The 24,583-nt window shown below is 52.6% G+C and overlaps 2 protein-coding genes, 1 long non-coding RNA gene and 2 other non-coding genes across 7 annotated transcripts in view; all 5 read right to left on the reverse strand.

The window, feature by feature from the left end:
* Window positions 1-1,084, reverse strand: part of LOC137306439 (protein sel-1 homolog 1-like) — a 29,838-nt gene extending 28,754 nt beyond the window's left edge. Inside the window, 1 exon segment of the mRNA XM_067975647.1 lies at window positions 940-1,084. Within this exon segment, the coding sequence (XP_067831748.1) occupies window positions 940-1,027 (88 nt within the window). The 5' untranslated portion in view covers window positions 1,028-1,084.
* Window positions 1,085-8,808: 7,724 nt separating this feature from the next.
* On the reverse strand, window positions 8,809-13,331 carry LOC137306441 (uncharacterized). 2 transcript variants are annotated; one of them, XR_010958882.1, is made up of 3 exons: window positions 13,280-13,331; window positions 10,252-11,219; window positions 8,809-9,409 (listed from the first exon to the last, which is right to left on the reverse strand). It is a non-coding gene; the product is annotated as an uncharacterized lncRNA (long non-coding RNA). The 2 variants fall into 2 exon arrangements; XR_010958883.1 differs by lacking the exon at window positions 13,280-13,331 and adding an exon at window positions 11,537-12,628.
* Window positions 9,804-9,942, reverse strand: LOC137306532 (small nucleolar RNA SNORA57). Its single transcript, XR_010958899.1, has one exon. It is a non-coding gene; the product is annotated as a small nucleolar RNA SNORA57 (small nucleolar RNA).
* On the reverse strand, window positions 11,631-11,769 carry LOC137306531 (small nucleolar RNA SNORA57). The gene has a single exon (XR_010958898.1). It is a non-coding gene; the product is annotated as a small nucleolar RNA SNORA57 (small nucleolar RNA).
* A 6,019-nt stretch (window positions 13,332-19,350) lies between the features above and the next one.
* The window catches only part of gng3 (guanine nucleotide binding protein (G protein), gamma 3), an 8,596-nt gene continuing 3,363 nt past the window's right edge, over window positions 19,351-24,583 (reverse strand). For both annotated transcript variants that reach the window (XM_067975783.1, XM_067975784.1), the window contains exons 2-3: window positions 20,086-20,191; window positions 19,351-19,601 (exon numbers count right to left, since the gene is read on the reverse strand). In XM_067975783.1, the coding sequence (XP_067831884.1) occupies window positions 19,473-19,601; window positions 20,086-20,191 (235 nt within the window). In that variant the 3' untranslated portion in view covers window positions 19,351-19,472. The remainder of the gene's footprint in view (window positions 19,602-20,085; window positions 20,192-24,583) is intronic.

A 24,583-nucleotide genomic window follows, 5' to 3' on the forward strand; every position in this document is an offset into this window, starting at 1 on the left:
TTCGAAGGTTAAGGGGTGATCTGATCGAAGTTTATAAGATATTAAGGGGAACGGATAGGGTGGATGGAGAGAAACTATTTCCACTGGTTGGGGATTTTAGGAGTAGGGGGCACAGTCTAAAAATTAGAGCCAAACCTTTCAGGAGCGAGATTAGAAAACATTTCTACACACAAAGGGTGGTAGAAGTTTGGAACTCTCTTCCGCAAACGGCAATTGATACTAGCTCAATTGCTAAATTTAAATCTGAGATAGATAGCTTTTTGGCAACCAAAGGTATCAAGGGATATGGGCCAAAGGCAGGTATATGGAGTTAGATCACAGATCAGCCATGATCTTATCAAATGGCGGAGCAGGCACGAGGGGCTAAATGGCCTACTCCTGTTCCTAAGGCACTTAATCAGGGCAACTTGCTCGGAAGTGGACTCGTGCCGATTAAGCGATCGCCCCACAAGTCACGGCCAACTGTTCTCTTATCGGCCTTCCTCCTCCTCCTCCTCCCTCGTCCTCTCCTCCAGCCCCACTGACCATTTGACCATCCAGCCCACAGGCAGAGCCAAGTCGTGCCTCACAGCTCTGATGGACGGTCAACGACCTGAACCATGAACTCTGCTCCTCCCTGCACTGAGCTTGCCCTGACCTGCTGAGTGTTTTCCAGCATTTTCTGTCTTTATAGCTGGGAGGTTGGCCTAGAGTGACCTTTGCACTATGACCCCCCCCCCCCGGTGGGGTCAGGAGCAGGGGCCCCAGTTATAGTATCGCCCCCGGGGGTTGGGGGGTGGGAGTTGGGGGTCAATCGCAGCTTGTCTCCCCTCCGGGCACAGAGCAGGGATCGCAGTCGGGGCCTGGGATGGGTGGTGGTGGTGATGGGACCCAGCACCGGGCAGCTAGGCCTCGCCAGCCCAGCCCAGCACTGGCTGAGGCGACACCAGCGTGACCTACCTGGGCTCCCCGCCGCCGCCGCCGCCGCCGCCGCGGCCAACAGCAGCACGATGAGGACGGCCATGGGGCAGCGGTGCAAAGTGCCCATCGCCGACCGTCACCCGGGCCCTGTCAATCAGGCCGCCGGTCGCCAGTGACAACCGCCCCCCCCCCGCCTCCCTCTGATTGACAGCGCTCCCCAACCAATCGCCAGCCGGGCCGCGGGCCAGTCGCCCGCCTCCCCTCGCGTCACGCGTCCAATCAGAGTGGAGGATGAGTCCGGGGGCGGGACTTGTTGTGCCCTGCGGTCGAGGAGGGTGCGACGCGGGGGCAAGAGTCTCCCCTCCTCGCTGCTCACTGAAAGAGCTCAGACCTCCCGATCCCCTTTGGAGGACCAGTGGCTCTGGCATTGTGAGCGCAGCAGCCTGAGCTGGGCGCAAGAGACGCGACTCGATCGAGTTATTGAAAGTAATTAAAACAGAGCTAAACATGATGTGGAGATGCCGGTGATGGACTGGGGTTGACAATTGTAAACAATTTTACAACACCAAGTTATAGTCCAGCAATTTTATTTTAAATTCACAAGCTTTCGGAGATTTTCTCCTTCCTCAGGCAAATGTTTCAAGATCTCCTTGAAGCCTACGCATTTATACATATAGAACAATACATGGTGTTTACAGACTGCCCCTGCAACTGCCCGTTGCCAAGGCAATCACCGTGTTCAGACAGAGAGGTGTTACCTGCAGAACCTCCGAATACACATTCAACAAAAAAACAAACAGGGAAAAAAAACAGAGAAAAAAAAACAGAGAGAGAGGCAGAAACATCCGGAAGGCAGAGAGAGCCAGCAAATGACCCATTATATTAAAAACAGATAACATTTGTTCGCTGGTGGGGTTACGTGTAGCGTGACATGAACCCAAGATCCCGGTTGAGGCCGTCCTCATGGGTGCGGAACTTGGCTATTCATGTCACGCTACACGTTACCCCACCAGCGAACAAATGTTATCTGTTTTTAATATAATGGGTCATTTGCTGGCTCTCTCTGCCTTCCGGATGTTTCTGCCTCTCTCTCTGTTTTTTTTTCTCTGTTTTTTTTCCCTGTTTGTTTTTTTGTTGAATGTGTATTCGGAGGTTCTGCAGGTAACACCTCTCTGTCTGAACACGGTGATTGCCTTGGCAACGGGCAGTTGCAGGGGCAGTCTGTAAACACCATGTATTGTTCAATATGTATAAATGCGTAGGCTTCAAGGAGATCTTGAAACATTTGCCTGAGGAAGGAGAAAATCTCCGAAAGCTTGTGAATTTAAAATAAAATTGCTGGACTATAACTTGGTGTTGTAAAATTGTTTACAAGAGCTAAACAGACCACCCGCGGTCCCAGGTTCGATTCCCGGTGCTGCCCAACCGCACCTGGTGCAAATTTGACCAGGTTTTGATGCTCTCGATCACGATCCAGTCACCCCCCGCTACAAAGTGTGCGCGAAGGCGTTCAGAGGAGAGGAGGGTTGGGCCGCGATGCCCTACGTGGCCGAATAGCGTGCCAACGCTCACAGGGGATAAATGCATTTTTTTTTTGGGGAACAGTCTCTGAATCTCTGGAAAGTCCGTGGGACACGAAGGTTTTTATCCAAGCCTCCTAAAATTTATTTAGATGTAATAAAAATTTTGCCTGGGGTGCATATTTCCTGTCCACAGATCTCGCTTCATTGTTTCAGCATTTACCAATGTAAATTGGTAGGTCAACAGCTTGTAATTATAAACGATAAGACAAGGAAAAAGATGCTGAGGCGAGGAGGGAGAGATTAGGAGGGGTGACTGAAAGCTCGCAGAGAGGCAAAGGGAATTAAGGAGTTTCAGGAGGGAGCCCGAAGAGTTGAAGGCAACAGCATGTTCTAGTATATCTCCTCTACCTCTCCAAGGACACTGGTTTTGAAGAGGGAGGAGTGAGACAACTGCCTGTTTAGTTTGAAGGAGTGTCCTGGATTTACTTTTTTGATTCCCTTTACTATCAGATACACCTCCAAGGTCACCTCTATCCAAAAAACAACTTGCATTTATATAGCGCCTTTAAAGTAGTGAAACGTCCCAAGGCCCTTCACAGGAGCGATTATCAAACAAAAGTTGAGACCGAGCCATGTAAGAAGATATTAGGACAGGTGACCAAAAGCTCGGTCAGAGGTATGCTTTAAGGAGCGTCTTAAAGGAGGAGAGAGAGAGGCGGAGAGGTTTAGGGAGGGAATTCCAGAGCTTAGGGCCCAGGCAGCTGAAGGCACGGCCGCCAATGGCAGAGCGATTAAAATCGGGCATACTCAAGAGGCCAGAATTGGAGGCGTGCAGAGATCTCGGAGGGTTGTGGGAGGTTACAGAGATAAGGAGGAGCAAGGCCATGGGGAGATTTGAAAACAAGGATGAGAATTTTAGAATCGAGGCATTGCCGGACCGATGCAGGTCAGCGAGCACAGGGGTGATGGGTGAATGGGACTTAATGCCCAGTTAGGACACGGACAGCAGTTTTGGATGCACCTTAAAAACCCCCCAAGTTTGTCCAGTCCATCTTCACTCCCTCCAATACAGGGTCAGTCTGCTTAGGTACATTTTAAGCACGATTTCCTGAATTGTACTCGACCTACGGTCACGTAACTCAATGTTGCTTTGCTGGCTGGACGGCTACTAAATCTCCATCTTCGTCCTCAGCTGTTCCGACGCCATCAGTGCTGTACATACATGGAAATCCTTAGAAGTTACAATACAGGAACAGGCCATTCGGCCCGTGTCAGTGTGTATCCCCCACACGTTGTCGGGAAATGACCAGTGAAATTGCCTTAAATGTGCCCTCAAAATGGAGGCAGCAGTCATGCTGAACTCTGGGAAAGCAACAAGACCGATGCTAATTAAAATCGTGGAAACAAAGCATCCCGTCCAAAAACTGGGAGGCATAAGCCATCAAGGCCACAGGCTCAAAGATATTCGTCAGGAGATACACCGAAAGTAATGTTCCGTGTTAAAGAAAAAGAATTGTAAACAATTTTACAACACCAAGTTATAGTCCAACGATTTTATTTTTAATCCCACAAGCTTTCGGGGACTTTCCCCTTCCTCAGGCGGTGTGGAAGTGACAATTTCGAATCCTTCGCATTTTAAGATCACATAACAAAGCCTGGTGATTACTGCCTGTTGCCAAGGCAATCACAGTGAGCAGACAGAAAGGTGTCATCTAAAAGGCCACTGAATATACAACCCCCCAAAAAAAAAGAGACAGAACGAAGACAGTCAATGACCCGTTATATTAAAAACAGATAACATTTGTTCGCTGGTGGGGTTACATGTAGTGTGACATGAACCCAAGATCCCGGTTGAGGCCGTCCTCATGGGTGCGGAACTTGGCTATTAATTTCTGCTCGACGATTTTGCGTTGTCGTGTGTCTCGAAGGCCGCCTTGGAGTATGTTTACCCGAAGGTCGGTGGCTGAATGTCCATGACTGCTGAAGTGTTCCCCGACAGGGAGAGAACCCTCCTGTTTGGCGATTGTTGCGCGGTGTCCGTTCATCCGTTGTCGCAGCGTCTGCATGGTCTCGCCAATGTACCATGCTCTGGGGCATCCTTTGTTATGTGATCTTAAAATGCGAAGGATTCGAAATTGTCACTTCCACACCGCCTGAGGAAGGGGAAAGCCCCCGAAAGCTTGTGGGATTAAAAATAAAATCGTTGGACTATAACTTGGTGTTGTAAAATTGTTTACAATTGTTAACCCCAGTCCATCACCGGCATCTCCACATCAAAGAAAAAGAAGTTAGGTGATTCACCTCACATGTCCAGATTGTGAAGCTTTGTTGACCTGTGGTCATCAGGGATATTAATATGGCTGTCTGAGGTGATTCACACCAAATACATGGGTCACTCAGATTGGTTAATGCAAGGTTTCTTTTGTAAAATCTAGGGGACAATATGGTGTTTTAACATTAAAAGCTTCACGTTCATGTCACGCTACACGTTACCCCACCAGCGAACAAATGTTATCTGTTTTTAATATAACGGGTCAGTTGCTGTCTTTTCTATGTTTCTACCTCTCTATCTCTGTTTTTTTTTGGTGATTTGTATATTCGGAGACCTTGCAGGTAACACCTGTCTGTCTGCACACTGATTGCCTTGGCAACGGGCAGTTGAAAAAACTGTCTGTAATCACCAAGCATTGTTCTGTGATTTATAAATGCGATTTGATTTCGAGGATTTCATTTCCAACAACGTTCACCTGAGGAAGGAGGAAGCCTCCGAAAGCTTGTGAATTTAAAATAAAATTGCTGGACTATAACTTGGTGTTGTAAAATTGTTTACAATTGTCAACCCCAGTCCATCACCGGCATCTCCACATCAACATTAAAAGCAGCAGCGGTGGAAGTGTTGCATTGTAGTATTAAGTACCAGTATAGGAGCTTGTGTAGTGTATGTAGTAGGGTATCTGTAAAAGACAGCAAGTCTACCTCCAGCCAAGTCTGCCCTCATCAGGACACGCCGAGCAAGCTACGTCCCTCCCTAAAATCAAGGGAAGTGAGATTTAAACCAGCTAGTCGCAATAGATATTACCCTGCACGCTGAGTTTACCCAGGAGCAGAGGATCCACGAGAATGGAGAGTACCTCTACAGAGGAAGGACCCCCCCCTGAAAACTCAGCAGGCTATCGCCATCACCTCAAAGGAAACCAGCTCAGAAGGACGAGGTTGTACAAGGTCTGGAAACATTGCTGACTATAATCATGGACTTTCAATAGACTGCCTATCTTATGCTTTCAGCCTGTCAGCTATCTGAAATAGAATCACAGAAAGCTTACAGCTTAGGAGGCCACTCAGCCCATCGAGTCCAAGAGCAATCCAGCTAGTCCCATTCCCTTGCTCTTTCCCCGTAGCCCTGCAAATTTCTTCCCTTTTGAGTACTTATCCAATTCCCTTTTGAAAGCAACAATTGAATCTACCTCCACCACCCCTTCTGGCAGCGCATTCCAGATCCTAACCACTCGCTGTGTAAAAATGTTTTTCCCCATATCACCTTTCGTTCTTTTGCCAATCACCTTAAATCTATGTCCTCTGGTTCTTGACCCTTCCACCAATGGGCACAGTTTCTCTCTATCTACTGTCTAGATCTTTCATGATTTTCAATATTTTTTGATTTGTTCATGGGATGTGGGCATCGCTGGCGAGGCCGGCATTTATTGCCCATCCCTAATTGCCCTCGAGAAGGTGGTGGTGAGCCGCCTTCTTGAACCGCTGCAGTCTGTGAGGTGAAGGTTCTCCCACGGTGCTGTTAGGAAGGGAGTTCCAGGATTTTGACCCAGCGACGATGAAGGAACGGCCGATATATTTCCAAGTCGGGATGGTGTGTGACTAAGGGGAACGTGCAGGTGGTGTTGTTCCCATGTGCCTGCTGCTCTTGTCTTTCTAGGTGGTAGAGGTCGCGGGTTTGGGAGTTGCTGCAGTGCATCCTGTGGATGGTACACACTGCAGCCACAGTGCGCCGGTGGTGAAGGGAGTGAATGTTTAGGGTGGTGGATGGTGTGCCAATCAAGCGGGCTGCTTTATCTTGGATGGTGTCGAGCTTCTTGAGTGTTGTTGGAGCTGCACTCATCCAGGCAAGTGGAGAGTATTCCAATCACACTCCTGACTTGTGCCTTGTAGATGGTGGAAAGGCTTTGGGGAGTCAGGAGGTGAGTCACTCGCCGCAGAATACCCAGCCTCTGACCTGCTCTCGTAGCCACAGTATTTATACCTCTAACAAATCTCTCAACCTTCTCTATTCTGAGAGCAACCCCAGCTGCTCTAATCTATCCACATAACTGAAGCCACTCATCCCTGGAATCATTCTAGTCAATCTTTTCTGCACCCTAAGGCCTTCACATCTTTCCAGAACTAGACAACACTCCAGTTATGGCCAAACCAGCATTTTATAAAAGTTGATCAAGACTTCCTTGCTTTTGTACTCTATGCCTCTATTTAGAAAGCCCCGAATCCCATATGCTTTTTTGACCACTTTCTCAACCTGCTCTGCCACCTTCAACAATTTGTGTACATATACCCCCAGGTCTGTGCCTGTACCCCTTTGAGTCATGCCCGTTAGTTTATATTGCCTCTCCTCGTTCTTCCTACCAGAGTGCATCACCTCGCAATTTTGTGTTAAATTTCATCTGCCACATGTCTGCCTATATCCTCGAAGTCTATCACTCGCCTTGTTGTTCACTGCATTTCCAAGTTTTGTCTCCTCTGTAAATTTGGAAATTGTGCTCTCTGCACCCAAGTTCAAGTCATTAATATAAAGCAAGTAAAGCAGTGGTCCTAATACTAACCCCAGGGGAATACCACTATACACCTCCCTCCAGTCCAAAAAACTGTTCAGTTTCCTGTTACTCAGCCAATTCTGCATCTATGCTGCTACTGCCCATTTTATTCCATGGGATTCAATCTTGATAAGCTTATTATGCAGCACTTTATCAAATACCTTTTTAAAGTCCAGATACACATCAACTGCATTACCCTTATCTACCCGCTCATGTCTAAATTAATGTCTCATACTCAGCAAGCCAGTTAACACTGAATTTATACATTGTTAATTATAACTCACACAAGTTCATGACTTTAGCATTTGGCTTAGTTGATGTGATGTGGAGATGCCGGTGATGGACTGGGGTTGACAATTGTAAACAATTTTACAACACCAAGTTATAGTCCAGCAATTTTATTTTAAATTCACAAGCTTTCGGAGGCTTCCTCCTTCGTCAGGTAAATGTTCAGGAGCTCCTTGAAGCCTACGCATTTATACATATAGAACAATACATGGTGTTTACAGACTGCCCCTGCAACTGCCTGTTGCCAAGGCAATCACCGTTGATGTGGCAATAAAGGGTTAATTGATTGTTCCTTAACAAGGTGAAAGGGTTAAGGATTAATCTGGTGCCCTTGATAAACATTCTTGTCAGGGTAGAAAGCCCAGTCTTCTTACAATTTGTCCATTTATCCATCTTCCTCTGTGCAGTACTTTACTTGTCCATATTAATCTTTTATGTATCAATAACCTTCTCAGTTACATAATTTGCCTCACAGCTATCATTCAACTGCCCCTCCTACTTTGGCATCAGTGGCAAATTTGAATAGTTGGCAACAAATGTCTGAAAAATGCACAACATAAAGCAAGGCCCCTCTCCCTGTTCCAGTGGATATTAAAGATCCTATTGCACTATTTAAAGAGCATTCTTCCAATGCTCACACCAACTTTCCTCCATGAACCAACACCACAAAAAGACTCATGTAGAGTACCTAATTACCTCAAACACCCCAAAGTGCTTCACAGGCAATGGATTACAATGGGGGGGAATATGGCAGCTATTTTGTACACAAGATTCCAGACACATTAAGATGGATGACCATTTAATCTGTTTTTGGTGCTGTTGGACCCTGCTCTACAAATAGCATGTAGGATCTTTTGCAATCCACCCAGGGTTGGCGGGGGGAGGTGGGGCCTCTATTTAACGTCACTCAGAGCAGCTGTAGCAATGCAGCGTTGGACAGAAGACAGATTTAACAGTTTAGTCACCTCAGCACTGTTAATGAGGCCTTAGGGTGCACAAAATAGCTGCATCTGCCTGCACAGATCACTGCACTCCACTCAAAAATAAAGTGCACAGTATTTTTCAATGTTTTGAAAAGGCATTGTATAAATCAAAGTTCTGATGAAAGGTCATCAACCTTTAACGTTAATTGTTTCTCTCTCCAGACACTGAGTCTTGCCAGAGTTTCTCTTTCAGATTTCCAGTATCTGCAGAAATTTGCTTTTGTATAAATCCAAGTCCCCTTCATGAGCTACTCACAATCTGACACTTCAGCCAGAAGAACTTTGAACTTGCAGTGTGTCTGTAACCATTTTTATTTAATAGATGCACATTTTAAACAATGTCAAGTAAAATAGGACCCTGAAGCAAGCTTATATATCTCCACCAGAAGTATTTATGGTGCTTTTACTGAATGCATCTGTAGAGGGATCCAATACCTTCATGTTACCACATGGCACCAGCAGTATTTACATTACAGCCCACTCCCTCCTTCATGAAGTTCTGTCAGTCCAGAGGAGTTTGAATTATTACACTACAGGTGACCATCTCCCTCAGACCATCTTTGCACCCCCCCTCTCCTTTCTCCCCCCACATCCCTTTCAGCCTGGCCTACTAATTTCACTCCCAGGCAATACTGCTGCCAGGAGGCCACTTTCAGGACAAGTTTACATAGCACGGACAGCACAGAAACAGGCCATTCAGCACAACTGGTCCATGCTGGGGGTTATGCTTCACACAAGCCTCCTTCATCTCACCCCATCAGCATAACTTTCTATTCCCTTTGCCCCATGTACTCATCTAGCTGCCCCTTAAATGCATTCTCCTGTCCAAGTTGGTCCATCTTCACTTGCTTGTTATCTTGTGCAGACAATCCACAGATGCTTACTGTGCAATAACCTGGAAGGAGGAGAAACATATTAAAAGAACCACCCAAAACAACAGATCTGCTGCAAAGTAACAGGTATCAGATTCAGAAAACCAACATGTAATTTCTGGGCTCCTGCCACATCAGTTCACAATTCACTCACCTCTGGTCAAATGATTCATTTGCCCACCCAAGACAAAACCATGTTGATGTGGACAAAACTCCCCTCTACAGTTTGACTGTGCCCTCAGTAAGTGACAGGCAGCTACTCACCAACAGGCTCCAACATTCAGTCAGTAACTAAACACTTATACCAGGTACGAAAACATTCAATCCTCAAATCAGGTGTGCCTGCAGCATCTTATTACACTTGCAATCCACAACACAGCTGGTAATGTGCCTGAATTGAGTGTGATCCCAGTAACTGGGTGTCTCAGCCATTTAGGATAGGGCCAGGAGATGGCAGCTCACTCACTGGTACCGAAGACATAGCACTGAGGTTACTCTCCCTCTCATAGCACACACACAGGCCACAGACAGACACAGGTGTGTCAAGAACTAGAGGGGCTGTCTTCACCTTAAACAGCAAGTTTCCTGGGGCCACCATTACCCATCTCACCTATATGACTGCAGTCTCACCAACTGCCCCCAGATGTGGCCTGGCATTCCAGTCATAACCATGCAGAAAAGGCAGCCCACCATTACCTTCAGAGCAGCAATAAATGCCAGCTTTTCCTGCAATGCCAACATCCTGAGAATTAATTAAAAATGTTTTGCCAATTCAGAATGCTCACATCACAAAGCCCCTTCATCAACAGTGTGGGGAGTTTTTTTTTGGGGGGAAAGAGAAGAGCAGGAGGGTGAAGACACTCACCGGTGAGGATAACCCAATCTGTCCTGATGGCAATCACTGGTTTAGCATTGAACAACATTGCAAGGCTTCTGCCATACTACACTGTTCCTGCACTAACTAGGGAGACACCACCCTATTAGAATTAAAACTGCATTAGTTACTGTACTGAGCAAACCCCCCTGGTATTAGACCTTACAGTAACAGAGAAAACACCTCCACAGGGCATTAGAACCTAGAACAAAAGATTGTGCCCCTGACTAACCCCTCTCCTCTTTACATTCCCCTTACTTTTTAAAAAAAAAATCATGGGATGTGGGCATCACTGGCAAGGCCAGCATTTATTGCCCATCCCTAATTGTCCTTGAGAAGCAGCAGTGAGCCACCTGCTTGACAATTGAGTGGCTTGCTAGGCCATTTGAGGGCAGCTAAGAATCAGCCACATTGTTGTGGGTCTGGAGACACAGGCCCAGATTGGGTAAGGACAGATTTCTTTCCCTAAGCATTAGTGAACCAGTGGGGTTTATAGTTTCACGGTCTCCGTTACTGATATCAGCTTTTCATTACAGATTTTTGATATAATTAACTGAATTTCAATTCCCCAGCTGCCATGGCAGGATTTGAACCCATGTCACTGGATTACTAGCCCAGTAACCACCACTATGCAACCATACCCTGATCTTTATTCATCTATTCCACCAGGGATGGTAGATTGATATCAGCCTAATCTCAATCCTCCTTTCCCCCATTCAGGATGTCAGTCAGTGACACTGGGAGTTCTTGCCTCCCACCCATTACAGACCTTCAAGTTTCTGCATTCCAGCTACCTGCACAACCCAACCTCACTGTACATGATTCACCACACGATAGAAACTGGTTACTAAACAGAGCAAAGAACAGTATAGTACTGGGCAATATCCTAGCCTTCCCCTCACAGAACCCCTGCAATGTGTCCCAACTCCAGTATCAGAAGATTCAACACCAACTCGCACCTGGAGGAAAGAAAGACATTTTTAGTGACCATTCCAACTCTTTCTCCTCTAAGCAGGAACCCACTGTACAGTTAAACATTATGTCCAGGACATCATTTCCTTACATAACACCCTCTGGTCAGTACATGGAGGTAAGCAGTCACCTGCAACATGCTGCTGATGGAGAGAAGCAGGCCTCAGGCATCACTATCAAAATAGCAATGGCAAGGTTCTCCAGTGAATAGTCTAGATAAACATGGCCATTTGCTTCAATAGGCACCATCATTTTAGAGAACTCAATATTCAGTCAGTAACTAACACTTAAACCAGGTACATACAAATATTCAGAATCCTCAAATCAGGTGTTCCTGCAGCATCTTATTACACTCCACAACTGGTAATGTGCCTGAACTGAGTGCGATCCCAGTAAATGGGTGTCTCAGCCATTTAGGATAGGACCAGGAGATTGCAGTTCACTCACTGGTACCGAAGACATAGCACTGAGGTTACTCTCCCTCTCATAGCACACACACAGGCCACAGACAGACACAGGTGTGTCAAGAACTAGAGGGGGTGGGGTCATCTTTACCTTAAGCAGCAGCGAGAAGTTTACATTCTGGCCTACATGTCCCACACCAACTGCCCCGTTACACCACAGACTGCATCAAAGGCCTAGCACTACTGCTCAGAGCAAGGGATGGGCAATAAATGCCAGCTTTGTAGGTGACACCTAACCCCCAAAAATCCAACCACTGAGCTGTCCATTTTACAATTAACTGTAAACCAGGGAATGTTTAACATGGGTAAGACTCTTCAAATTTGCAAGAATTAAACCAGAAGTGGCCAGTTATGAAATTAAAACCATCTTGGCAGCAGGGCTATTTGTTCTGGAGTAAAGAAGGCCAAGAGGAGACTTAAGGGACATTGTTAAAACCATGAAGGGTTTCAATTGGGCAAACAGGGAAAGCCCATTTTGTCTGGTCGGGGAGTCAGTCACAAGGAGATTAATAGGGCAGAATGAGAATAAATGTCTTGAGGATGGCTAGAGCATTAAATACTTTGCAACAGGTTGGTTGAGGAAACATAGAAACATTGAAAATAGGAGCAAGAGGCAGCCATTCGGCCCTGCTCCGCCATTCAAAATGATCAATTGTCTAACTCAGTACCCTATTCCTGCTTTTTCCCCATATCCCTTTAGCATTAAGAAATATATCGATCTCCTTCTTGAATACATCTAATGACTTGGCCTCCACTGCCTTGTGGTAGAGAATTCCACAGGTTCACCACCCTCTGAGTGAAGAACTTTCTCCTCATCTCAGTTCTAAATGGCCTACCCCATATCCTGAGACTGTGACCCCCCCTGGTGCTGGACTCCCCAGCCAGGGGAAAACATCCTCCCTGCATCCAGTCTGTCTAGTCCTGTAACAAGAGACCATTGCCACTTTTAAGGGAAAACTGGATAAATATCTAGAGATATAGTTAGACACAGGGCTGTAGGGAAGGGGGGGGGGAGGGGGCAGATTAGCTTTTGGATTGCTCCAGCAAGCAGCCAGCACAGGCACTATGGGCCGAATGGCCTCCTTCCTGTGCTTGAAATCCCTACGGGAACTATAAGTAGCAGACGGCGGCCAACTCCTTCCAACCCCCCCCCCCCTCACGTTAATGCAACATGAAGATTCCCCTATTTTCTCTCCATCCTCCTCCATCTCCCATCAAAAACACTTGGCCGCACCCTGCCCGCCATTTTAAATCGGGTCTTCGCGCTCAGCTGGGCGCACGCACCACGTGGTCAGCGAACCCGAACCCCTCCCCCACCCCAGACCCCGCGCCTGCGCGCTCCCCGTCCCCTTTAATCCTCGCCCCGTTGCCAGCAGCAACCGTCTCCCCCGCAGCCTTGCGCAGGCGCACACCAAGCCGGTCAGCCGCAGCCGTTAACAGCGCGCGCCGGATTTTAAAAGCAAAACTACGAGCGGGCGGCAACAACCAAGAATCGGCCATTGCCGGTGCCCGGTTATCGTCGACTGTTTAACCGTGACACCGTGTAATCGCCATGAGAGCCAGGCCGCCTGCAGCGCCCGTACCTCCAGCGGCGCCACCTCCTCCTCGCAGTCCCGCACTCCGCCGGGAAAAGAACGCAGGGCGGCGCGCCGCCCCCTTTTATACCGGCGCGGCTGACAACGAGGTATCGACGGGGCAGGAGGGTACCTTTCCTGTTCCTTAGCGCCCCCTAGTGCTTAGGAGGCCATCCTCCCAGTAATGCCAATATTCAAGGCGCAGCTGATGCTGGGATTCTGGAGCAACAATTGCAAATACTCATTCAGCGTCTGTCAGCAGCAAAGAGGAGTGATGGTTTCCTTGTCTGATCAAGGGTTTATGCTCCAAACGTTGACCTGTCTCTGTCAGTGATGCTTGGTGCGTCTCCCCTCTCAGGGTTTAGGATTCTTCTGTGCGCTGCAGCCCAGCAAATGTCCCCTTTCCCGTCTCCTGTGGTGCTGACCCATGCTGCAGCACAGCTCCGCAGCCGCCAGGCGCCCAAGGGGCCAGTCTCCCAGCGACCTGGAGCGTGATTGGCGACGGGCTGTTCGACTGCAGTGGGCATCGCGATCAGGCCCCGATCATGCGCTCCACACGTTTTCCAAGCGGCATCGCTCGCTTGGTGCCGGCCAGCACGTTAGCCTGCCCGTCGCCCCTGAAGTCTTTTAACTTCAGTTTCCTCACGGCCCCGTGCCTGTCCCGGGGATGATCCCAGAACCCAGGCACGCTCGGCCGAGTCTCCTGCGGCCATGGCAAGATGGCACCCTGTGGCCTCTTGCTGCATTGCTCTGTGGAGAGGTGAACTGCAGGTGCAAAGCTAGCAGTTGGGGAGGGGGGGTGCTTGCTGAAGGGGTTCTTCAATAATGGAGTGACCCCCCACCGCCCCCCCCCCGGGTCAGGCTGAAGGCTGGTGGGGCTCGGTTTCTGACCCTGCAGAGCTGACTGTCACTTTGCCATGGCCGCTGGCCTCAGTCGTTTGGTTTTATACTTGTCTGTGCGCTTCCCCCCCCTTCCAAATAGCTGCCACCGTCTGGCCTCACAGACGAAGATTGGCCGATTGGAAGAGATGCTGTAGGGCAGCCTAGACCTGCAGAACCGTTCCCCTGCGGCTATAGTTGTGGGGGGGAGGGAGAAATTGGCTAGATTTTTGCATCCTGCTCCCAGCCTGATACATCCCAGCTCAGGGTCCTTGCTATCCCCCCTCTTCGGGAGCTCTCGGTGCAGGGGGAGGGGAGACCCGTGAATCCCTTGGGTCTCGGGACGATGTTGTTATCAGGTTGGTGATCTGCTGGCCTCGCCAATACCAAGGGCTCAGTAGCTGTTACTGATTCGTTCCCAATCCTGCCCTGGTTTTGCACGGTGTGAGACGTAGGGTCTCAAACTGTGGGTCCTCGACTTGGTGGAGGGGGTGGGTCAGCAGATCGGCAGATTTCTTTTTCTTGTAATCTGGAGATTTCTGTACATTAATAAAAACATTTTCTGTAATCATTGCATTCTATTCCTCTGGATGGCTGTTCTCATCCTTTGTTGGTCAGGACACTGGTGGTCCCCAGACGTGTGTCAGTGTTTACAGGGGGTCCCCGGGAGAGTGTCAGTGTTTACAGGGGGTCCCCGGGAGTGTGTCAGTGTTTACAGGGGGTCCCCGGGAGTGTGTCAGTGTTTACAGGGGGTCCCCGGGAGTGTGTCAGTGTTTACAGGGGGTCCCCGGAAGTGTGTCAGTGTTTACAGGGGGTCCCCGGGAGTGTGTCAGTGTTTACAGGGGGTCCCCGGGAGTGTGTCAGTGTTTACAGGGGGTCCCCGGGAGTGTGTCAGTATTTACAGGGGGTCCCCGGGAGTGTGTCAGTATTTACAGGGGGTCCCCGGGTGTGTGTCAGTATTTACAGGGGGTCCCCGGGAGTGTGTCAGTATTTACAGGGGGTCCCCGGGAGTGTGTCAGTATTTACAGGGGGTCCCCGGGTGTGTGTCAGTATTTACAGGGGGTCCCCGGGAGTGTGTCAGTATTTACAGGGGGTCCCCGGGAGTGCAACGGTATTAAGAGGGAGTACCCGGGAGTGTGTTGGTACTTACGGGGGGTCCCTGAGAGTGCAACGGTATTTACAGGGGGTCCCCGGGAGTGCGATGATATTTACAGGGAGTCCCCGGGAGTGCGACGGCGTTCACGGGGGGGTCCCCGGGAGTGTGTCGGTATTTACAGGGGGTCCCCGGGAGTGTGTCAGTGTTTACAGGGGGTCCCCGGGAGTGTGTCAGTATTTACAGGGGGTCCCCGGGAGTGTGTCAGTGTTTACAGGGGGTCCCTGGGAGTGTGTCAGTATTTACAGGGGGTCCCTGGGAGTGTGTCAGTATTTACAGGGGGTCCCCGGGAGTGTGTCGGTATTTACAGGGGGTCCCCGGGAGTGTGTCCGTATTTACAGGGGGTCCCCGGGAGTGTGTCCGTATTTACAGGAGGTCCCCGGGAGTGTGTCGGTATTTACAGGGGGTCCCCGGGGAGTGTGTCGGTATTTACAGGGGGTCCCCGGGAGTGTGTCCGTATTTACAGGGGGTCCCCGGGAGTGTGTCCGTATTTACAGGAGGTCCCCGGGAGTGTGTCGGTATTTACAGGGGGTCCCCGGGAGTGTGTCCGTATTTACAGGGGGTCCCCGGGAGTGTGTCGGTGTTTACAGGGGGTCCCCGGGGAGTGTGTCAGTATTTACAGGGGGTCCCCGGGAGTGTGTCAGTATTTACAGGGGGTCCCCGGGAGTGTGTCAGTATTTATAGGGGGTCCCCGGGAGTGTGTCAGTATTTACAGGGGGTCCCTGGGAGTGTGTCAGTGTTTACAGGGGGTCCCTGGGATTGTGTCAGTATTTACAGGGGGTCCCCGGGAGTGTGTCGGTATTTACAGGGGGTCCCCGGGAGTGTGTCGGTATTTACAGGGGGTCCCCGGGATTGTGTCCGTATTTACAGGGGGTCCCCGGGAGTGTGTCAGTATTTACAGGGGGTCCCCGGGATTGTGTCGGTATTTACAGGGGGTCCCCGGGAGTGTGTCGGTATTTACAGGGGGTCCCCGGGAGTGTGTCCGTATTTACAGGGGGTCCCCGGGAGTGTGTCAGTGTTTACAGGGGGTCCCCGGGAGTGTGTCAGTGTTTACAGGGGGTCCCCGGGAGTGTGTCAGTGTTTACAGGGGGTCCCTGGGAGTGTGTCAGTATTTACAGGGGGTCCCCGGGGAGTGTGTCAGTATTTACAGGGGGTCCCCGGGAGTGTGTCAGTGTTTACAGGGGGTCCCCGGGAGTGTGTCAGTGTTTACGGGGAGTCCCCGGGAGTGTGTCAGTATTTACAGGGGGTCCCCCGGGAGTGTGTCAGTGTTTACAGGGGGTCCCCGGGAATGTGTCAGTGTTTACAGGGGGTCCCCGGGAGTGTGTCAGTATTTACAGGGGGTCCCCCGGGAGTGTGTCAGTGTTTACAGGGGGTCCCCGGGAGTGTGTCAGTATTTACAGGGGGTCCCCCGGGAGTGTGTCAGTGTTTACGGGGAGTCCCCGGGAGTGTGTCGGTATTTACGGGGAGTCCCCGGGAGTGTGTCGGTGTTTACGGGGAGTCCCCGGGAGTGTGTCAGTGTTTACGGGGAGTCCCCGGGAGTGTGTCAGTATTTACAGGGGGTCCCCGGGAGTGTGTCGGTGTTTACGGGGAGTCCCCGGGATTGTGTCAGTATTTACGGGGGGTCCCCGGGAGAGTGTCAGTATTTACAGGGGGTCCCCGGGAGTGTGTCAGTATTTACAGGGGGTCCCCGGGAGTGTGTCAGTATTTACAGGGGGGTCCCCGGGAGTGTGTCAGTATTTACAGGGGGTCCCCGGGAGTGTGTCAGTATTTACAGGGGGTCCCCGGGAGTGTGTCAGTATTTACAGGGGGTCCCCGGGAGTGTGTCAGTGTTTACGGGGAGTCCCCGGGATTGTGTCAGTATTTACGGGGGGTCCCCGGGAGAGTGTCAGTATTTACAGGGGGTCCCCGGGAGTGTGTCAGTATTTACAGGGGGTCTCCGGGAGAGTGTCAGTATTTACAGGGGGTCCCCGGGAGTGTGTCAGTATTTACAGGGGGTCCCCGGGAGTGTGTCAGTATTTACAGGGGGTCCCCGGGAGTGTGTCAGTATTTACAAGGGGTCCCCGGGAGAGTGTCAGTATTTACAGGGGGTCCCCGGGAGTGTGTCGGTGTTTACGGGGGGTCCCCGGGAGTGTGTCAGTGTTTACGGGGAGTCCCCGGGAGTGTGTCAGTATTTACAGGGGGTCCCCGGGAGTGTGTCAGTATTTACAGGGGGTCCCCGGGAGAGTGTCAGTATTTACAGGGGGTCCCCGGGAGTGTGTCAGTATTTACAGGGGGTCCCCGGGAGTGTGTCAGTGTTTACAGGGGGTCCCCGGGGAGCATGTCAGTGTTTACAGGGAGTCCCCGGGAGTGTGTCGGTGTTTACAGGGGGTCCCCGGGAGTGTGTCGGTATTTACAGGGGGTCCCCGGGAGTGTGTCGGTGTTTACAGGGGGTCCCCGGGAGTGTGTCGGTGTTTACAGGGGAGGGTCCCCACACAGAAAAGTTTGAAAAACACTGGTCTAAATCTTATTAAAAAGCAACAGGACTGCCTTCGTGCTTTTCATTTAATTCAAGTTCCCGTTCAGCCGGTCTCCCTGACCGCAGCAGAATGATCACAAACCCCCAACACAGCCCCAGGGCCAAGATACCTGCATCCCTTTGGAAGGTGTTCGGATCAGGAGAAGAGCATGTTGTTCAGCCAGCCTGCCCCATTCCTGAATTCCGGAGCGAAAGGGCAGTGGAAGCAGATTCAATAGCGAATCCGACGTAGAATTGAAAAGGAATATTATTTTTCAGGGCTATGGGCAGAGAGGAGGGGCGGGGTAGTAGGATTAATCGGATAGCTCTTTCAAAGAGCCGGTACAGGCCCGATGGGCCGAACGGCCTCCTTCTGCGCTGTAAAATTCTATGATTGAGCCCCAACCTGTAGGAAGACAGGGCCCGCGCGCACCTGGACAGTAAGCGGCAGTGGGCTCTTCAACCATGGGAGGCATCGCGCCACAGCCCAATCTTCTCCTCATGCCACGCACGCATTTTTCAGAAGGGGCCCCCAGCTGTATCTCGGGCAAGTGGCCTTTAATCACGCCGGAGCACCATCAGGAGCTGATTTCCCCATCCAGAGGCCTGGACACCAATTGTGGCATCCCTACTGCAAGTCCAACTGAGTTCGGCCAACTCGACACGGACCAGGGGACCTTCTGGGCCCTCGTTGACCCTGAGCTGAGCTTCTGACCCCATATCCTCTCCATCACCGAGACCGCCTACTTCCACCTCCGAAACATCGCCCGTCTCCACCCCCTGCCTCAGCTCATCTGCTGCTCAAACCCTCATCCGTGCCTTTGTAACCTCTAGACTCGATTATTCCAACGCTCCCCTGGCCGGCCTCCCATCTTCCACCCTCCGTAAACTTCAGCTCATCCAAAACTCTGCCCCCCTCCCCCTGTATCCTAACTCGCCCCGAGTCCCGTTCACCCATCACCCCCCCCGCGCTCGCTGACCTACATCGGCTCCCAGTCCAGGAACACCTCGATTTTAAAAGTCTCATCCTCGTGTTCATATCCCTCTCCCTCCTCCCTATCTCCAGCCCTCAGATCTCTGCGCTCCTCCAATTCTGGCCTCTTGAGCACCCCCTCTCCCTCCGCCCCACCATTGGCGGCCGTGCCTTCAGCTGCCCGGGCCCTATGCTCTGGAATTCCCTCCCTAAACCTCTCCCCCTCTCTCTCCTCCTTTAAGACGCTCCTTAAAACCTCCCTCTTTGGCCGAGCTTTTGGTCACCTGTCCTGATATCTCCTCACGTGGCTCGGTGTCAGATTCTGTTTGATAATCGCTCCTGTGAAGCACCGAGGGACGTTTCACTACATTAAAAGGCGCTGTATAAATGCAGGCAGCTGTTGAATCACATCTGCTTGCCCTAGTCCAAATATGCTCAAACCCCACTTCACCTGAAGACCACACTCGGTCTCGACCGCCCGTATACAACGCCACAGGTCGAACGGTTTAAAAAAAAAAGAGAGCGAGGACTCGGACAGAGAACAGAGAGATCCAGGTACGGAAAGAGCAACGGGCCCGTAGTTCTATTTTTAGTTTTATTGGTGTGAACGCGATCCCTTTAAATCCGAGACAGCCTCCCGAACAACAATTCTCCGGCCAAGTCCCAATTCCATTCCCGTTTAAACAAACAGTGACACGCGGCCTTATAAAAGAGCACAGAAGAACTTCTTCTCCCGGAAGGGGTTCTCGGAGGTTGGCACAGGGGTGATGAGTGGGTCCTCGCAGGTGTGGGCATCGCAGTAGGCCATCAGGTCAGCCGCTGCTTTCGAGACCTGCCACAGAGAGGGAGGGATGCAGAAAAGACAGTGTTTAGTATCGCCGCCCAGGCTAGAAGGAAGAGCTTGCATTTATATAGCGCCTTTCACAACCTCAGGGCCTCCCAAAGCGCCTTACAGCCAATGAAGTGCTTTCGAAGGCCACTGTTATAATGTAGGAGACGCAGCAGCACAGCAAGATCCCACAAACAGCAATGTGATAATGACCGGATCATCTGTTTTTTAGTGATGTTGGTTGAGGGATAAATATTGGCCCCAGGACACCGGGGAGAACTCCCCCCTCCCCTGCTCTTCTTCCAATAGCGGCCGTGGGATCTTTTACATCCACCCGAGAGGGGCAGACGGGGCCCTGGGTTTAACGTCTCATCCGCAGTGCGGCGCTCCCTCGGTACTGGAGCCGGGGAGTGTCGGCCTGGGTTACGGGCTCTGGAGTGATTTCACTCCAGCAGTTTCTGGCTGCTTTCGGGAAGAGTCACATTACCTTTATCCGATACATGCTGGCCTCAATTTTCAGCTGCTCCACCAATTTTCTGGCCTGTGCTATGCTCATTGTGCTGTTAACAGGCGTTTCTCCTTTAGGCATGCTTCTGAGGCACAGAGAGAGAGAGAGAGAGAGAGTCAGTGAGTGTCAGAACTCGCCTCGGGCCTACTGTGAACCTCAAAATCCCTACCGTTCCTCCCTGTCGCCCAAAGATTGGGGGGGGGGGGGCCTCTGCCACCTCAAATGATAGTGGTCAACTTTCACGGCAGTCTCAACGGTGAGGATTGGCAGGCTATTCAACCAGAGCAGGCATCACATCCAAGCCGCACCCACAAACACATACATCCCAGCGGGTGTCCCTGAGCGATCAGCTACTCCCCCTCTCTCCACCCCCCCCCCCCCCAAGTCATGGGGTACTTAGGCCAATTGTCGTCCCGAAGCCATAAAAACAGGGAGGAGGCCATTCGGCCCCTCTGGCCTTTTCCACCCATTCAATCAGATCATGGCCGCTCATGTATCTTAACCCCATTTTCCCGCCTTGGCTCCATATCCCTTGATACCCTTCCCCAACAAAAATCTATCCCTCTCGGTCCTGAAAGCTCCCGCTGACCCCCCGCAGCCTCAGTTTTTTTTTGGGGGGGGGGGGAAGAGAGGGGAAAGAAAAAAAGAGATTCCCCCCCCCCCCGCTTTGTGTGAAGAAGTGCTTCCTGACATCACCCCTGAACGGCCCGGCTCTAACTTTAAGATTCTGCCCCCTTGTTCTGGACTCCCCCCACCCCCACCAGAGGAAATAGTTTCTCTCTCTCTGAGGAGGTGAATCAAATGCCCAAACCATTGACAATCAATTCGACACAGAGTAGGGATGGTGTCTGGAGTCGACCGGCTCTGTACTGGCCCTTTAAAACCTCGGCAACACGGTGGAGTTACTCGGCGGGCCAGAGAGGGAGCCGTAGGTGGAGCGGGCGTCACACCAGGGCGGTGGCAGGGATGGGAGACCATAGTCACCAGGAGACACTTGAGATACAGGACCATTTCCAACAACAACAACCGCTTGCATTTATATAGCGCCTTTAACATCCCGAGGCCCTCCACAGCAGCGTTATCAGACAAGAAATTTAACACCGAGCCACATAAGGAGATATTAGGACAGGCGACCAAAAGCTCGGTCAAAGAGGGAGGTTTTAAGGAGGGTCTTATAAAGGAGGGAGAGGGAGGGGGAGAGGGATCAGGGAGGGAATTCCAGAGCTGAAGGCACGGCCACCAATGGTGGAGCGATGGAAATCGGGGATCAGAGGATGCTAGGAGGAGAATAAGTGTAATAAATTGGATAGTCAGGAGGCGAAGGGTTAAATATTAGAGCCTGGTCTTCAGTTGCTTCCAAGCCTTTAATCACAGAGATCCACATGACACCCCCCACACCCCAGATCAGCTCTCAGAGGATGGATACAGGAGAGTCCCCCATCGATACCCACCGCCTGAATACAATTAACACTCATTAATATAAATCACAGATACAATTAACAGTAAGTAGAGATTTTTTTAAAAATGGTGAAGGGTTTTAATAGGGTGAACAGGGCGAGACTATTTCCCCTGGTTGGGGGAATCAGTGACATGAGATGGTGGGGTTGCCAACCCTCCAGGATTGTCCTGGAGTCTCCAGGAATTGAAGATTAATCTCCCGGAGAAGCCAGGAGAAAAATCACAGGGGCGTCAAAAAACACAAATCATTTTCTTTCAATGCTTTTGTTTACCAGTTATAAAAATGGACGTGTCGGGCGACCAATTTGGGGGGGGGAGGAAGCGCGGGGGTGGGGTGGTTGTGGTCATGTGATGAAACCTCCAGGAATACACCCAGACAGAGTTGGCAACCCGACACCGCAGTGACCATCGGTTATGGATAAGAGTCTCGAGAATAACTGTTGAGATTCCACTTCCCCGATAGGGAGAGCAGACCCTCTCCCAGTGGGGACGTCCCCCACTTACCCACTCCCTGCCTGCCCACCCACTCCCCCCGCCCCATCTCCCCACTCCCCCCGCCCCATCTCCCCACTCCCCCCGCCCCATCTCCCCACTCCCCCCGCCCCATCTCCCCACTCCCCCCGCCCCATCTCCCCACTCCCCCCGCCCCATCTCCCCACTCCCCCCGCCCCATCTCCCCACTCCCCCCGCCCCATCTCCCCACTCCCCCCGCCCCATCTCCCCACTCCCCCCGCCCCATCTCCCCACTCCCCCCGCCCCATCTCCCCACTCCCCCCGCCCCATCTCCCCACTCCCCCCGCCCCATCTCCCCACTCCCCCCGCCCCATCTCCCCACTCCCCCCGCCCTCTCCCCACTCCCCCCGCCCTCTCCCCACACCCCCCCGCCCTCTCCCACCTACCCACTCCCCCCGCCCCATCTCCCCACTCCCCCCGCCCTCTCCCCACTCCCCCCCGCCCCCTCTCCACGCCCCCCCGCCCCCTCCCCACGCCCCACGCCGCCCGCCCCATCTCCCCACTCCCCCCGCCCCATCTCCCCACTCCCCCCGCCCCCTCCCACCACCCGATCTCCCACCTACCCACTCCCCCCGCCCCATCTCCCCACTCCCCCCGCCCCATCTCCCCACTCCCCCCGCCCCATCTCCCCACTCCCCCCGCCCCATCTCCCCACTCCCCCCGCCCCATCTCCCCACTCCCCCCGCCCCATCTCCCCACTCCCCCCGCCCCATCTCCCCACACCCCCCCGCCCTCTCCCCACACCCCCCCGCCCTCTCCCCACACCCCCCCGCCCTCTCCCCACACCCCCCCGCCCTCTCCCCACACCCCCCCGCCCTCTCCCCACACCCCCCCCGCCCTCTCCCCACACCCCCCAGCCCTCTCCCACCTACCCACTCCCCCCGCCCCGTCTCCGCACACCCAGAGGACTGAGACACAGGCCCATATGTACAACATTCAGAAACGTCAAGGAGATGGGGAAAGGGAGCTCGGCCCAGTCATAGTAACCGAGCCTGGGGCCTGGGGCCGGGCTGACCCCAAAGGCGGGGTCACTGGGTCAAAGAGCAAACCCAAAACCGCATTCAGCTGCTGCCCGGCTCCCATTTGGGGAGGTCGCAGTTCACAGTTCACAGTTCACAGCGGGTTCATCACTCCCATCACTGTGTGTACCTGGTGACTGAACCAACCCTCAGGCTCTCCGACCCCCCCCCAAACTCCGACCCCCCCCCAAACTCCGAAACACACCCCCCCCCCCACAAACTCCGACCCCCCCCCAAACTCCGAAACACACCCCCCCCCCCACAAACTCCGACCCCCCCCCAAACTCCGAAACACCCCCCCACCACAAACTCCGACCCCCCCCACCCCAAAACACCCCCCCACCACAAACTCCGACCCCCCCACCCCAAAACACCCCCCCCCACAGACTCCGACCCCCCCACCCCAAAACACCCCCCCCCACAGACTCCGACCCCCCCACCCCAAAACACCCCCCCCCACAGACTCCGACCCCCCCCACCCCAAAACACCCCCCCCACAAACTCCGACACACAGCCCCACACACAGCCCCACACACACACACACACACAGCCCCACACACACACACACACAGCCCCACACACACACACACACAGCCCCACACACACACACACACAGCCCCACACACACACACACACAGACCCACACACACACACACACACACAGCCCCACACACACACACACACACACAGCCCCACACACACACACACACACACAGCCCCACACACACACAGACACACACAGCCCCACACACACACAGCCCCACACACACACAGCCCCACACACACACAGCCCCCACACACAGCCCCCCACACACAGCCCCCCACACACAGCCCCACACACACAGCCCCACACACACAGCCCCACACACACAGCCCCACACACACAGCCCCACACACACAGCCCCACACACACAGCCCCACACACACAGCCCCACACACACAGCCCCACACACACAGCCCCACACACACAGCCCCACACACACAGCCCCACACACACAGCCCCACACACACACAGCCCCACACACACACAGACACACACAGCCCCACACACACACAGCCCCACACACACACAGCCCCCCACACACAGCCCCACACACAGCCCCACACACACAGCCCCACACACACAGCCCCACACACACAGCCCCACACACACAGCCCCACACACACAGCCCCACACACACAGCCCCACACACACAGCCCCACACACACAGCCCCACACACACAGCCCCACACACACAGCCCCACACACACAGCCCCACACACACAGCCCCACACACACAGCCCCACACACACACAGCCCCACACACACACAGCCCCACACACACACAGCCCCACACACACACAGCCCCACACACACACAGCCCCACACACACACAGCCCCACACACACACAGCCCCACACACACACAGCCCCACACACACACAGCCCCACACACACACAGCCCCACACAGCCCCACACACACACAGCCCCACACACACACACAGCC

This window comes from Heptranchias perlo, chromosome 43 (assembly GCF_035084215.1).
Source record: "Heptranchias perlo isolate sHepPer1 chromosome 43, sHepPer1.hap1, whole genome shotgun sequence".
NCBI classification, from domain to species: Eukaryota; Metazoa; Chordata; class Chondrichthyes; order Hexanchiformes; family Hexanchidae; genus Heptranchias; species Heptranchias perlo.